General features: G+C 43.3%; 1 protein-coding gene across 2 annotated transcripts in view; it reads left to right on the top strand.

The window, feature by feature from the left end:
* The first annotated feature begins 4,965 nt into the window (after positions 1-4,965).
* Positions 4,966-16,725, top strand: part of lmo2 (LIM domain only 2 (rhombotin-like 1)) — a 196,466-nt gene continuing 184,706 nt past the window's right edge. Inside the window, exons 1-3 of one of the 2 annotated variants that reach the window (XR_014569130.1) lie at positions 4,966-5,589; positions 6,907-7,122; positions 9,906-10,855. Coding sequence is in view for 1 of the 2 variants with exons in the window: in XM_083762926.1 (XP_083619052.1) it covers positions 5,549-5,589; positions 6,907-7,122; positions 9,906-10,125 (477 nt within the window). In the remaining variant the exon portion in view is untranslated. Of the gene's footprint in view, positions 5,590-6,906; positions 7,123-9,905; positions 11,672-16,725 lie in introns of those variants that run through there. The other variant, XM_083762926.1, reaches the window with a different exon arrangement.

The following is a 16,725-nucleotide window of genomic DNA, read 5'->3' as shown; positions in this document are numbered from 1 at the left end:
GAGCCTATACCAGCAAGGGGAGGTCGCGTGCACGCATCCACCTGGGTGAGGGCAGACTGCTGGGCGAGTGCTGGCGCTTTGTCATGGGAGCTCAGATCAACATATCACACCCCCCCGGCCATGACCAACCTTGGGTCGTCTGGAAAACCTTGAACCGCCTGCGGGTCGGCGAAGGACGCTGCAAGAAGGCATCCATGAAAACATGTAAACTAACATTTTCTGATGCATGCGTGTGTGTGTGTGTGTGTGTGTGTGTGTGTGTGTGGCGAACCACAAACAACGGACCACATCATGAGATGTATCTCTGCTCCACAATGTACTGGAGGTGACCTGGCCGAACGGAACGCCGCTGCACTCGCCTGCACCAACCACTGGAAAGACGGGATATAGAGGATGGTCAGACACGAAGAAGAAGATCAACATATGGAATGAATTCTGTACTGGCCATATATGGAGCGTGTCTTGAGTGCAGTCAGTGCACAGGGTTTGATGTGGTCAGATCGACAAGAGTGGCTCCATATATGCAGATCTAGGATGATCCATCTCCAGAGGCAGCGGTGGCCGAACGGTTTGCGGAGCGGTCTTGATATCGGAAGGTCGCTAGTTCGTATTCCCGGACTGGCACGTTAAAATGACCACCGCTGAAGTGCCCTTGGACAAGGCATTGGCCATGAAATGTTCTATGAGCAGGGCCTGGCTGTAAACCAGTTCTTGAGCATAGTACCTTTCCTTTCCTTTCATGTATGGTTATCCAGGGTTAGATGAGGTCAGTGTCATGAACTTCATAAGATGGCCATAGATGATGTCACAACGTCAGACCCAAATATGGAGATCTTTAAGAGAAGAGAAGAGAAGAGAAGAGAAGAGAAGAGAAGAGAAGAGAAGAGAAGAGAAGAGAAGAGAAGAGAAGAGAAGAGAAGAGAAGAGAAGAGAAGAGAAGAGAAGACTGCAGCTCAGGCACAACACCGCTATGGCTATAATTATTTTAGGTTAGTTTGTAGTTTGTCCAGAGAGTGAGTGGAGGTCTTCACTGGGTTTTGGTATACAGGGCATTCCACATCACTGTGGTGTTGTTGTTATTGTTGCTGAGGTCATGGTGGTTTATTGCTGTTATGAGAGCTGATTGTTGTTTTTACTCTTTCAACACCTCCAACAGATCCACAGGAAGACAAGACACTGTAATTGTGATATTATAGTTTGGAGTGGAACAAAATGAAAAGATTGCACTTTCGCTCTCGCTGTGCGTGCACACACACACACACACACACACACACACACACACACACACACACACACACACACCCCCACACACACACACACACACACACACACACACACACACACACACACACACACACACACACACACACACACACACACACACACACACACACACACACAGACCTATTTTGTATAAGTTTGTGTCCCGACCAGCGAGGAGAAACCAAATGTATCTTCTGGGTCTCGATCTTAAAACGTTTGAGAAACCACAGCTTTTTAGGTCTCGTTAGTCTTAATCACAATGACTGAGCCATCTGGAGACCGCTAGTCTTACACCAGATGAGATGGGTGGGTGCCACCAACCATGGGGTGGGGTGGGGGTGGAGGGACAGGGGTGCAGGGCACTTGTGTCGTAATGTGAAATGTGACACAATTGTTTTCATATACACTTTCAAACCTAGCGTGCCATTGTCGATTGACTGAATACTTTATTTACATGATTTGCCTAGAAGACAAGCACAGGTAAGTACCGACAGAGGCGAATACTTTCTTATAAGACAACCTATGGCGTGTTTTCCATTGGGGTCCTTGACTCCTTTTGTACTGTACTCAATTCATCAAAGACTCTCAAGACTCATTATATAGGCAGAAATGTTCAAAAAGGCGCCAAAGTCCAAACTTTTCAAAATGAGATAAAACACATGATATAATAAGTAGATTAAGTACTGTTGTTGTGTCAGTCATGAGAAACAATAGCTTGCATCTTAATGTTCGAGAGACCCGAAACCCCGATGACCTTGGGATACATCACTGAGGATACGTCCCAGGTGATGGCCTTGGGATACATCACTGAGGATACGTCCCAGGTGATGACCTTGGGATACATCACTGAGGATACGTCCCAGGTGATGACCTTGGGATACATCACTGAGGATACGTCCCAGGTGATGACCTTGGGATACATCACTGAGGATACGTCCCAGGTGATGACCTTGGGATACATCACTGAGGATACGTCCCAGGTGATGACCTTGGGATACATCACTGAGGATACGTCCCAGGTGATGACCTTGGGATACATCACTGAGGATACGTCCCAGGTGATGACCTTATAGGATACATCACTGAGGATACGTCCCAGGTGATGACCTTGGGATACATCACTGAGGATACGTCCCAGGTGATGACCTTGGGATACATCACTGAGGATACGTCCCAGGTGATGGCCTTGGGATACATCACTGAGGATACGTCCCAGGTGCATCCATGCGATGTTTTCATTAGTTCTCATTTCAATAATACTGTCAGTTTCAACCTTTGTTCATAATTGGTCATCACTGATGCGCATTATAGGATCTCTCATAGAGTGGACAAACCCTATCAGTAAGTAATTTCTTTCATTGCACAAGTGAAATTACCTGAACAAAATTATAATGTTAAAAAAAATATGTGTTATTTCTTCCCACAGGCATGGACACATCTTGCCACAGACACATTTATCTGTTCACATGGACGTGGTGACCCGCCCCCCCCCCCCCCCCCCCCCCCCCCGGTCATGTTGCTCAGCTTTAGATGTAATTTGCGTAACACACTTTGCTTACCTTGCTCAAGGGCTTTGGAACATATCCACTATCCAGTGACCCTGCTGCAGCCCTGCGCCCATAACCACGGGGTGTGTTTCAGACTACACGTACAGACGAGACTGTCTAGAGGGCCTTGTACAGTTCATCTGGCATGCAGAGGAGCGACGTGCTTTATCTCTGCTGTCCAGTCCAACTGTCTGTCTGTCTGTCTGTCTGTCTGTCTGTCTGTCTGTCTGTCCCAAAAGTACTTTTCATGCAGAATGTCTCATTTAAAGTTGACATCTTTGGAAAATATAGCAGACCCACAAGCTTTTAGATTGGCTACTTTCAAATGGCCGAAATGTATATAGGGCTGAAGTGGTTCATGTAACTTTTCGCATCTCAGCTCATGTTTTGTAATAATAATCAAAATCTACAAAGTAACTATAGTAGTTTTCAAATTAATGTACAGTAGTGGAGTAAAAGTACAATATTTTGATTTGAGATGTATAGTGGAATAGAAGTAAAAGTGTTGGAAATTGGAAATACTCAAGTAAAGAACAAATACCTAAACATTTTGTAGCCTATACATGTACTACATGTAAATGTACTTAGTTACTTTACACCAGTGCTTTTCAGGATTCAGTTTAGTTTACTTTAGCTGATCATCTTCACCAACACAATTATACATCAACATATATACATGTTACATATAACCTATAGTTAAAGGTGATCAAAAGGAAAATTCTAAACAGGATGCAGATCTATACAATAACTAAAATGCACTGCTTTGTTTCTATCTGCCATATACTTTTGCAGTGTGACTTTTGTGCCGTTAAAATATGTAGTTAAAATGTGGAGATAAGACGTTTCTGCTGCCCGGCAGCATGAGAGAGATAAGCTTTACGTGAATAGAATCATGTTCTGTACGTGTTCATACTTGGTTGCCCTATACATATATACTGTATATCATATATGCATTGATTATATAATCATATATCAATACACTGTACTTGAGGGAAATAAAGACTTGAGCATTTCCATTTCATCCTTCATTGTACTTCTACTCCTCTACATTTCAGAGGGAAATATTTATTTTAGTTAGTTACTTTATTTAGATTATTAATACAACTTATAAATCAACTAATAAATGTGATGATGTATTATTAATAAAGCCATTAAAACCACGCAGCTTTGGCAGCTGCACGTTAACGTGATTGAACACACAATGATCGATAGACTTATAGACGTTAACACTAGCATTTAGAATGTCTTTCAGATGTCAAGTATTTCTGAGATGACAGAATGGTGATGGACGCATTGTGAGCTTATTGTAGATCGGCTACTAATAGATTTTGTACACATTTTGAACTTTTACTTTTAGGACTTTAAGTACATTTTGATGCCGTACTACGTACTTTTACTTGTAATGAAGTACTTATAAATTGCAGTATTGGTACTTTCACAATTGAGTACTTTTTCCACCACTGCCTAAAGCCAATAGTTATTGATAATGACTGCATGGCAGAGTCTCCATAGTATAGGAGGCTCCCTCATCAAAGTACTACTGGCTTAGGAATGCAACACAAACTCCTTTAAAAGTAGGCTTTCTATTTACTTAGGAGCTAGACTATACAAACACTGATATGCCTAGGCCTACTATCAGAATCTATTTAACTATTTTAACAAACGTTTTAAACCAACAAATATCACTTACTTAGGCCTAGGCTACAACAGCACCTATAAGTCTGAGCATGCCTATAGACTTATTTCACCACTAGATCTTGTTTCAAAATATAATGAATGTGGCAATTAAACATAGAATGCCCCCCCCCCCCCACACACACACACACACACACACACACACAGTCACGACACAGCAGTGCAGTCAGTCTCTGACCAAAACCATCCATGCGTGCATGCGTGCCTCACGATGCCCGTGCAGTTCAGTGCAGCCCCATGGCAGCCTGCAGCTGCAGCGTCTCTATAATCTCTATCTGTCGCTATCTGTCACTTTAAGAACCGTTTCCCCTCATTGTGTCAAGCGGTCGTGATGCAGGAACAGACAGGAAACCAAAGGCTGCCTGCCTGCCTAGCTATAGCTGCTGCTGCTGCACAATAAAAGGCTCCATAGAGGAACGCTGCGTCCACACACCACACACAACCAGAGAACAGAAACACACTGAGCCACGCTCCGCTCCTTACACACTCACATATAAACGCACAGTCGCACACACACATGATCTTTCAATTTGGATAATCACGTGTGAGATCTGGTGCGCTCCTTCATGAAGTGGCGGTAGGATTATTTCTTTAACACACACACACACACAGCTCAGCTGTCTGTCTGTCTGTCTTCAGTGACATGGAGAATAATTATAGAAATATTATCCTCATCATCAACGCCTCAGGAAACGATGACCTATAGCAGCGCCTTGGCCGTTTTTTAGCCGATTATTTGGAATGGAATCGTTTTTTATTTTGTAGGCTATTTGCATTTGTATTTTTTTTTATTATTATTACTCTTTTTTTTTGTACATGTGATATATTTATGTCGACTGGGCTTTGTATGTGGGTGAAATTATCATAATTATTTAGGCTACACTGACCACACACAGAATAAGCCAGTTTTGAGCTTCTGTCTGCGGCGCAGGTGCGGAGAGAGAGAGAGAGAGAGGTCCCATGTATACCGTTACACACGCGCAAACACCGTAAAAACGGGCTTTCTTTACTCGGAAACTCGCTCCTGGATCAGCTTGGATGACATGGCCTCAATGATCGAGAGAAAGACGATGGAAGCCAATGAGTAAGTAATATATTAATATGGTTGTTAATGATATAATATTCAGACTTAATTTCACACTTTCATCATAGCTTACATAACTGCTGTGTATAATAGCGTATCTTGTTGAAATCATAGTTTTGTAGGCTATCTGTTTATTTTATCAGGCATTGTCAAGAATATAATAGGCCTACATTAATGCTCAAGATAGTCAGTCTACCTTAACAATTGCGGGATGTAGCTTTAGTAGTACAGCTTACATAATACTTTGTCATTATCTTAATTTCGTCTACCGTATTAGTACACACTGTACCATGGAGAAACTCAATAATTAATTTCCGTTTTGGAAAGTGGTCTTAAATAACTTGTTTTGCCACTAATACTGTAACAGAGTAATGGCTCCCCCAAGAGGATATATGCTGTAACAACATTTGATCATACTAATGTATCAACTTTATTTGGACAGTCTAGCCTTCACGTTGGATTTCATGCCCTTTAAAAAGATCAAATCTCTGATATCTCTAATGAAAAGCTATAGGTGATGTGGGGAAAAATAAAATGCCACAATATCTTTGACCAAAAACCTTATTGACATTGTGATAATATATTATTCAAAAGACTGACTAAAATATAATATAAATCAAAATTTGCTCATAGTGTTTTGAATACAATTCCACTTAGTTTTAGTCATATTTTAGTCATCTGAAATGTTATTTTACAGTTGATTTAGTTGACAAAAATGCCTTTTGATGGGCCTTGATGCCATCGAAATGGCAAATGTTACACTTGGTTGCATGCTGAAAATAGCCGCGTTGAGCTTGTAGATCGGCTATTTTCAGAATGCAACCTAGCATAAAACTGGATCTCCACTAGTCCCCCCCTATAACATTTGAGTCTAGTTTTTGTGGACGAAATTGTCAATATATATTTGTCAGTTTTAGTCACCATAGCTTAGTTTTTATTTAGTTTTCGTCAGTGAAAAAAGCAACTGCATTTACTTAATCACATGTGAAAAATGTGGTTTACAATATGTCGGAGAAACGGGTAAAACAATAGGTACAAGGCTGGGACAACACAGATACAATATTAACAATGGAAAAAAGACAACCACAAGGTTTGTGCAACATTTCATGGCTCACGGCTCTAAAATGCGCTGGACTTCAACACAATCCCAACTGGACAGTAGGACAAAGACGTTTTAATGAAAAACAGTGGATTAAGAACCTCAACACGGATTTTCCTGGAGGCTTAAACATGCCTAAAATCAGATCTTGAACACATGTGTAGGCACAGTGCACGGAACGTTTTTTAATTCCCCCCCCCCCCCCCCCCCCCCTGCAGCGAGCCAGTGGACGAGGTGCTCCAGATGCCACCGTCTCTGCTGAACTGCGGCGGCTGCCAGCAGAGCATCGGCGACAGGTTCTTCCTCAAGGCCATCGAGCAGTACTGGCACGAGGACTGTCTGAGCTGCGACCTGTGTGGCTGTCGCCTGGGGGAGGTGGGCCGACGGCTCTACTACAAGCTGGGGAGGAAGCTCTGCCGGAGAGACTACCTCAGGTACGGACCGCGTGAACTCTTTTCATGCCTGCTCAGTGGCCTTGTGTTTGACCCATTCTGACCGGGAACCCCGTTTGGTGTTATAGCATCATGTTATGCTTTAGCTATTGAAAAATAGCAGATCTACAAGCTCGTAGCGCGCCACCGAGTGGCGCGCTACGAGCTTGTAGGTCTGCTATTTTTGAAAAATCGAAGAACGACAGACATTTCTAGAATCTGATCTCGGGTCAGAATGGGTTAATCGGACCAGTGTGTGTCCAGTGGAAAACTCGTATGAATCTGATCTCAGGTCAGAATGGGTTAAGAGTGTTTGACCTCAGTGCCCTGGGTGCCCAGTGGTCCAGGTAAACCTAGACCACTGGGTACTTTGTGCGTCTTGGAAAGTTTGGTGACACGAGGTTGATTAGGTGCGTCTTCTCTTGAATCTAGGGGGGCGTGCACCGTTCCCTTTACTGGTTTTAAATGACTGGTCCCACGGCGTGGTACTGCGTTCTACGAGCATGACACCACTGCCTCTAGCTCCAGGTGGGTGCCTGACGCAGGGCCCTGCATGCCAGCCTCAATCTTCTCGCTCTGAGACCCGCGGGAGGCCCCCCCCCCCCCCCCGTATAGAGGTCCACGTTTTAGATGTGGTCCGCCCAAGTGACTCCTCCAAGTGCCATTTTAGCTTATTCTTGTGTAGACGCCATCCAGGGTCCTTTTAGACTATAGTGTCCATGTCTCGGCCTCCCCATACAGCAGCACTGACACAGGTCTTCTCCCATGGCCTCCCCATACAGCAGCACTGACACAGGTCTTCTCCCATGGCCTCCCCATACAGCAGCACTGACACAGGTCTTCTCCCATGTCAGATTTCCACACTCCCATACAAGGCATTCCAGTCCAGAGTTCTGATCCGGTTCCGTCAAAGCAGTTCCAGACAAGGAGATATTTGTAGTCCTATAGCTCGACTGCCTCAAGCACTCACTGTCCCGTTGGGCAGTGGCAATGCGTTTGTCCTCATGTGTTAAAGGGTTATTTCAGAGTTTTGGACTTAAAGCTCTAGGGAATACTTGCTATTAATATAGTGGTTGCAAAGGTATTCATTGATTGAGTGTCTTGAGTCCCGTGGTAGTGGAGTTCTGGTCTGGTTTTGGTGAATAATTAAGTAGTTCCGGTCAGTCATGGGGGTCTGGGGGCCTCGCAATAAAAATAAATCAATCCGCAAAACTACAGTATAGTGTAATTTGTATTGTTGACCTATTTCTACCATATAGCTCAACTTTGACCCCTCTGTCACAATGTTTTTTTGTGTCCAGTATCACACTAGGCCAGCAGCAGCACTAAAGCATAGTTCCATGTGACAGAGAGGTCAAATTTGAATGAAAGTTGCACTATGGTAGAACTATGTCAACAATACAAATGACGCTATAGTTTTGTGGATTCATTTATTTTTTATGTGTGACTCCCACCGAATGCCCGGAACTTCATAATATTCACCAAAACCAGAGCAGAACTCCCACCACGGGACTCGGGCAATCAATTAATACCTTTGGCATTCAGAATTTACTACAACTTTTAGTCCAAAGATCTGAACTAACCATTAAACGCTTTAACATTTGTTTTCTTGGCATTGAGCTTGAGGCACTCCGTTTCTACTGGCCAGTAGTAGTTCACTTCCTTTCTCTGCTGTGTGCGAGACACGAGGAAATGCCATGTGCGTAGTGGAGGTCGGTAGTCATCATGGTGGTATGTGTACTCGCTTAGTCTTCACTGGGACCAGTGTGAACCGAACCCCAGTGACTCCTCTCTGCCACTGATTGGCCATGGTACTCCATCGCTATAAACAGGAAGGGGGCCAGCTAGGGTGTCACCGACCGTGTAGGACACACACACACACACACACACACACACACACACACACACGTGAGGATGTCAACGTTTTTCCATCAGGGGGGTCGGAACCTCTCTGGTTATAGCTTGCTTGCCTCTGTCATCTGGACCTCCTTCTCAGGGACTCGTATAGGGTGTCAAAAGCTTTTTGGAAGTCGATGAAGGTGATCGCCGCTGACAGGTTCCGTTCCCTGAGTGACACCTGCTAGTGTCGGTCGTCCTCAGAGCCACGGCGGTTGTTGGCTCAGGGCGAAGGGAAGCCGAGTTCCTCAGTACAGGGTCACTTAAAGCTCACAACGTGTCACATCATGACACTGTTTAGCCATTTGCTATTGCTAATTGTTGGAAAATCGGGCTATTTTTGGAAAATGTTTTTAATAGTTTTTCTTTTTGCCTATATAATGATATGCCCAAATAGGGACACCCGGGTTCAAGTGATTAGAATTACCTTTCTAGTGGTAAGTGATGTATGATGTCATCTCTGTCGGGTGGAAACTGTCCACCCGACAGAATATTGTTGCTGTCTTTTTTTATTATTATTTTTTTCATGAATCAATGCTATTGAACACCCTTTACATCTGTTTGTAAAAAAATATTGAACCAATGAAAAGTATTAAAAAAGCGCTTTGGACAAAACCTTTAACTCCATTGGACCCTCAAACTGTCTGCTAAAACAGCTAACTCCACCACCTCTCTCCCTCTCGTGGAAGTCAATGACAATATAAAGTCAAAATGCCAACTTCGATGAGGCAGTATTGCATTGTTTTAAATTATATAAGGTGAACATTGGTGGTTTCTTCCCAACAGCAGAGATATACAATATAATAGTACCACATAAAAAACAGATGAATATCGACAGTGCAACTCAGACTGACTCCCTCCTCCCTCCTCCCTCCTCTCTCCTCCGCCAGGCTGTTCGGCCAGGACGGTCTGTGCGCGTCCTGCGAGAAGAGGATCCGCGCGTTTGAGATGACGATGCGCGTGCGCGACAAAGTGTACCACCTGGAGTGCTTCAAGTGCGCCGCCTGCCAAAAGCACTTCTGCGTGGGCGACCGCTACCTCCTCATCAACTCAGACATTGTGTGCGAGCAGGACATCTTTGAATGGACCAAACTCAACATGTCAGCATGATCTGACACCATGACGGGAGTCAGCATGTCCCTCACACTGGATATAAGCAACGGGTAGCAAATGAAATCCAGTCAATTACAGTCCGTGTACCGGATTGACTGATATACGTTGGCCTGATATTTGCAATCGTGTACCGTATCGGGTATCGTATTCTCAAGGGCAATGATATGGAAGATACTTTTTTTTGTATCTGAAATGGGTTTTTTTGTGTGATTTGTCTTATTATTCAAATTATATCGGTTTTTCAATCATTTGAAAGAACAACAATACAAAAGAAAATGCAAACACACAAAAATAAATAAAGAAATAAAATGCTCAAAATAGATCAGAATAAACAGTCCTGATAAAAATGATAATTCGCCGGTATTATTAAAAATGTTTTTAATATATATTTAAAATGCTGCAAAAAAACTTTTCACGCTAATCTTTAGTAATCAGAGTTCTCGAAGTGCATGAAATATTAGATATGGTAAACCATAAACATGCCTGCCTAGTATGAAAGGCACTTGTGAGACAATGCATAACGATACAGTACAGACTACAGAGATTCAAAACATTTAGACAAAATGTGACCAGATTTGACTGAGGGACTTCCGTTGGATTTTTTTGAATTTTCGTTTTTTCATGTCATATGAAAGCAGGGAATCATAGCTTCAAATTGACATATTGGTTTGACCCACCAGTTTAGGAGATATGGCTTATAGAGAAATGTCTTGCAGAGAAACAGCGAGTTGAGAAAACAAGCTTGAAAAGGTTAACTTCTGTGGTCTCTAACATTACACCTATAGCTACATGTTTATAAAGCACTTATTTCATATGTACATGTCGATTTCAGCTCTGACACTTATTTCAGACATGCTCTAGTATGTGAAGAGTCTGCCTGTGCTCCTCTGGTGAAAAGCTGTATTTTGCGCGATGGCAGTCTCTCAGTCAAATCTGGTCACAAATGTTGACAGGTCTTCTTTCATGGTTTGTCCCTCCCTGGCAGCCAAATACATATTAAGTTGTGTTTTGCAGTTCCTTGACAACCGAAAACGTTGACAACCTGCACTGATTCATGGTCTTGTCTGCTATTGAAAGCTGCACCAGCAATGAGAGCATCTTCTGTCTACAATCTGATTGATCTTCAAGCTCACAATGCGTTGTGGAGACAGGTGGTTCTTCCTTGAAAGCAAAAAATGTATACATGCATTATATGAATAAATCCCTATGTGTTAGGCGTACTACATAGACTGGACTTTTAGCACTGAAAATTAATAAAAAAACATTACAATTAATCTCTGGGGCGAGAGAAAAATGTGTGTTTTTATTTTATTTAAATCTATATTTCTAAAAGGAACAAGCTGTATTTATCTGGAACTATTTGAAAGAAGCCCTATAATCTAATAATGAGCCTATACTGATTGTATTGCCCAAATAGTTGGCACCCCCTAGTGGTGATAGAGGGGAAACCTTGCAATACCATGGAGACATGTTACACTGTTCCTCAAACATGTACAGTACCTGATCAGTTATTTTTAAAACTCAATGTCAGATTTCTGAAATAAACTAATGAAAGTAAACACCTATACCCTTTGGTTTGTGTGTGTGTGTGTGTGTGTGTGTGTGTGTGTGTGTGTGTGTGTGCGCGCGCGCGCGCGCGAGTGCGTGCGTGCAAATAGAAGTTCAACAGTTCTCTCGTCACATTCAAAAGGATAAGTGGTTGTAGACAATCCATGCAGTGAGGCCAGACATTAATAGTAGATTTCTCTAAGTATTATTTGATAGGGGAAAACCCTGTTGAGGGGCCTATACAATTTTTATGTTTGTTTTTCAATTTTGGCATTTAGCAGACGCTCTTAATCATTAAGTTAACAAACATTAAAAACGCCATTGACATTGAGGGGAAAATTACGTCATCTTGTCCCTAACAATTAATCCCATTAGCAATAAAGATAGTTTAATGTTTGTTTTGTCCGTGTATGTTTTACATCACCATTACATCACCTATGGTGATGTAATGGTGATCACCTAATCATAGCAACATGGGCTAGATTTTAATATATTAGCACCCCTCACTTCACACACGTGTGATTTCTTAACTCTATAGCAATGATTACTCTGGGAATATAGCGCTATTTAACACTTATTTGAAAAAATACAAAATGTCACTTTACACCACCTGATAAAAGCGATCTTTAGAAATATTGACTATTATAGTAGGCTAGTTGTTCTCCTTTCGTCATGCCTGTTCTCATCTTAGCCACAAGAGGTCACAAGAAGACTTATATATATTATAATGTTTTTAATTTGAGTCTCTTGGAGCAGTGGTTCTCAGAGTGGGGTCCAGGGACCCTCAGGGGTCCCTGAGAGGGTTATAAATGGACCTCTAATAGGTCTGCAACTCTGAGAGTTACCACTGGAACCAAATGGACCCATCCATTTTGATTGATTGATTGATTAACAGTTTGCAGAATTACAGTACATTTCAAGTACAACTCAATACAAAAACTGTTAACAGTGAGTGGACGACACCATAAAGCATTACACTTGTTTACAAGAGGGCCCACCATTTTCAATTCATCAAAACATTTAGAGACGTACGCATATACACAACTATATAGTCAAAACAGGAAATCATCATATAGGAGGTAAAAAGGGAAAAGAAACATATACAGTGAGGGGGGAAAGGGGTGGGTGGGGGAAAGATTCAGGTTTTACGGGGGCCAGTTTAGAATTGCAGCCATCCGTAGGTGTCCTTTGAAAGCGGTTTTGAAGGAGTCAAGAGATTTACACATGTCTTAATGACTGTTGGTAGGGCGTTCCACATTTTGGTGGCATAGGAGCGAAATTAATTTAGTCCCTTGTTTGTTTCGAATCTGGGTTGCACATGGTTTGTTACATTAAGGAAGTATTTAGACAGGTACATGGGTATCTTAGTGAAGTATTTAGACAGGTACATGGGTATCTTGGTGAAGTATTTAGACAGGTACATGGGTATCTTGGTGAAGTATTTAGACAGGTACATGGGTATCTTAGTGAAGTATTTAGACAGGTACATGGGTATCTTAGTGAAGTATTTAGACAGGTACATGGGTATCTTAGTGAAGTATTTAGACAGGTACATGGGTATCTTGGTGAAGTATTTAGACAGGTACATGGGTATCTTGGTGGTGTAGCGAATCTTGTGGACCAGACCCATTGCAAGATGCTGTACTCTGTCGTCAACCCTAAGCCATTCCAGTCTGTCAAAGTGAGCAGGGGTGAGGTGGGTTCGGGGGGTGATGCCAAGTAGTAGCCTGACCAGTTTGTTTTGGGAAGTCTGGAGCCTTGTTTTAAGGGCCTTAGAGGTGCTGTGGTACCAGGTAGGGTCTTCAAGGTGTTTTTGTTGACCAGTGAGGAGATCCTGTATATAGGAACCATTTGGTTCCATCTGTGAGTTATACTTATGGGGGTCCTTGAAATTAAAGTGTGACCAAATTGCTTTAGGACAAAATTCCACTGGAGAAGAATTGTACTGTGTACATGCTGTGTGACACCTTGTTTACAGTATGCACACGTGCACGCACGCACGGGCACGCACACACACACACACACACACACGATGAGTTTCATAAGGACAAGGAGAGACTGATGCTAATGGGCTCATGATGTTCCTAACAGTGGTGGAAAGTCATTACGTACTGTTTTTTCATCATTATTTTTTCCCAGGGTAGGTTTGCTGATCAGCAACACCCTGCTTCCCATTCACACACAGATACACACATTAACCCATTCTGACCTGAGATCAGATTCATACGAGGTTTCCGCCGGACACACACTGGTCTGATGAACCCATTCTGACCTGAGATCAGATTTTTCAAAAATAGCAGACCTACAAGCTGGTATCGCGCCACTCGGTGAGCTTGTAGGTCTGCTATTTTTAAATAGCTAAAGCATAACATGATGCTGACACCAAAATGGGTGCCCGGTCAGAATGGGTTAAAACCTGGGAGCTGACCAGTACAACCACAGTCTGATACTGTTGTACTGACCAGTACAACCACAGTCTGATACTGTTGTACTGACCAGTACAACCACAGTCTGATACTGTTGTACTGACCAGTACAACCACAGTCTGATACTGTTGTACTGACCAGTACAACCACAGTCTGATACTGTTGTACTGACCACTACAACCACAGTCTGATACTGTTGTACTGACCAGTACAACCACAGTCTGATACTGTTGTACTGACCGGTACAACCTCAGTCTGATACTGTTGTACTGACCGGTACAACCACAGTCTGATACTGTTGTACTGACCGGTACAACCACAGTCTGATACTGTTGTACTGACCGGTACAACCACAGTCTGATACTGTTGTACTGACCGGTACAACCACAGTCTGATACTGTTGTACTGACCAGTACAACCACAGTCTGATACTGTTGTACTGACCGGTACAACCACAGTCTGATACTGTTGTACTGACCAGTACAACCACAGTCTGATACTGTTGTACTGACCGGTACAACCACAGTCTGATACTGTTGTACTGACCAGTACAACCACAGTCTGATACTGTTGTACTGACCGGTACAACCACAGTCTGATACTGTTGTACTGACCACTACAACCACAGTCTGATACTGTTGTTCTGACCAGTACAACCACAGTCTGATACTGTTGTACTGACCGGTACAACCACAGTCTGATACTGTTGTACTGACCAGTACAACCACAGTCTGATACTGTTGTACTGACCAGTACAACCACAGTCTGGTACTGTTGTACTGACCAGTACAACCACAGTCTGATACTGTTGTACTGACCAGTACAACCACAGTCTGATACTGTTGTACTGACCAGTACAACCACAGTCTGATACTGTTGTACTGACCAGTACAACCACAGACTGATACTGTTATACTGACCAGTACAACCACAGTCTGATACTGTTCTACTGTCGATCTATGATCTGCTATTTTCAAATGGCTGAAATGTATATGGGTTGAAGAGGTTAATGTATGTTTTCTAATCACAATTTAAATATCCAAAGTAACTAAAGCTTTCAGATAATTGTAGTGGAGTAAAAGTAAACATTTTGGCTCTGAAATGTAGTGGGGTAGATTATTAAGTATTGGAAATACTCAAGTAAAGTACACAAATACCTCTAAACAGTATACTCCATCACTGGTGGGTTCTCTTATATAGTGACTTAGTTTCCAGTGCTGGTGGGTTCTCTTATACAGTGACTTAGTCTCCAGCGCTGGTGGGTTCCCCTTCATGTGTGCCAGCTGTCGGCGGGCTGTGAGCCGCGTATACCACAAGGCGTGCTCCCAGTCCCCTCCACTGTACCATCCCAGTAAACCCCCTGCCATCCCCACTTAGCCTTACACTGGGCCTAAAACACTCTTTAATTGAATCCATGGACTCCGCTCGCGTGTGATGGTTTCGGGACGGGAGCGAGAGCGAGAGGCGGCGGCACTGACTAGCTGTGAACGGCGGCCGTTGGCTGACATTAACAAGTGGTCTGTGTGTACGGAGAATGTGATCGGAAAACAATTTGAAACACATGGAGGTGAGACAAAGACATGAGGAGGAGGAGGAGGAGGAGGGGGGGGGGGGAAGGTTCCCCCCACCCCCCCCCCCCCCCACCGGGGAACAGCACGGAAGCTGTGACATGGTGTCTGCTTTGATCAGCGGCGATCTCAAATGTGATTGATCTAAAACGACATCACACCCGCGTGTGACGTGTGAGGGGCGCTCTTAACATCGTATAGGCTATACTGCAACGTCATGACGTCAAATAGTCACTAATATGCCTAATTGCTCAGACACTATATGACGTAAAATTCTCCATTCATTGTCAATGGGAATTTAATGTTTGTGTATAGGACAAAAATAGACACTATGCCTATTTGCGGCTGTGGACGACCTGGAGGTAGAGCAGGTCGTCCAATGATCCCTGGGTCGGCTGTTCGAATCCCGGCTCCTCCTCCTGTCCACATGTGGAAGTGTCCTTGGGCAAGACACTGACTGAACCCTACATTGGCTCAAATGAGTCGGTCGGTGTGAGCTCGCCACCATTGCTGTGTGAATGTGGGAAGCGAGGACGCTGGCTTCGACTGTTCACCGCTTCACCTCCCAATGTATGTATGAATGAATGGATGGATGAACCATTGTAAAGTGCTTTGAGCACTTGGAAAAGCTCTATAAAAATGCAATTCATTTGCTCAGACACGATGACATAGCCTACAATTCTCCATTCATTGTCAATGGGAATTTAATGTTTGTGTATAGGACGTCAACGTTTGTGAACATGCACTAAAAGCTGGATATAGGAGGGGCTATAGCGCCCTTCGGAAAAAGAAGGCAGAGGTGGAACATATTAAATGCGAACGCTATTATACATAGGCCCCACTGTGGACTGGGAAGGCCCGGCATGCATGTTCTTCAGAAGTTCAGAAGAGCCTTCCTTCATGGATGGAGAGGAACAAAGCAGAGAGCCAGCCAGCCATGCTGAGATGAGCCTCTCGCTGGAAGACTATGACTCAGGGGAATCCTAACGAGCTGCCCCACAACACAGACATGAGAAGGAACAATACGTCTGATTCTGGGAGTTCTGGGCTCGTTT

This window comes from Protomyctophum parallelum, assembly GCF_964188405.1.
Source record: "Protomyctophum parallelum genome assembly, chromosome: 4".
NCBI lineage: Eukaryota > Metazoa > Chordata > Actinopteri > Myctophiformes > Myctophidae > Protomyctophum > Protomyctophum parallelum.
Note: the sequence above shows the minus strand (reverse complement) of the source record. Positions and strands in the feature narration are given on the sequence as shown.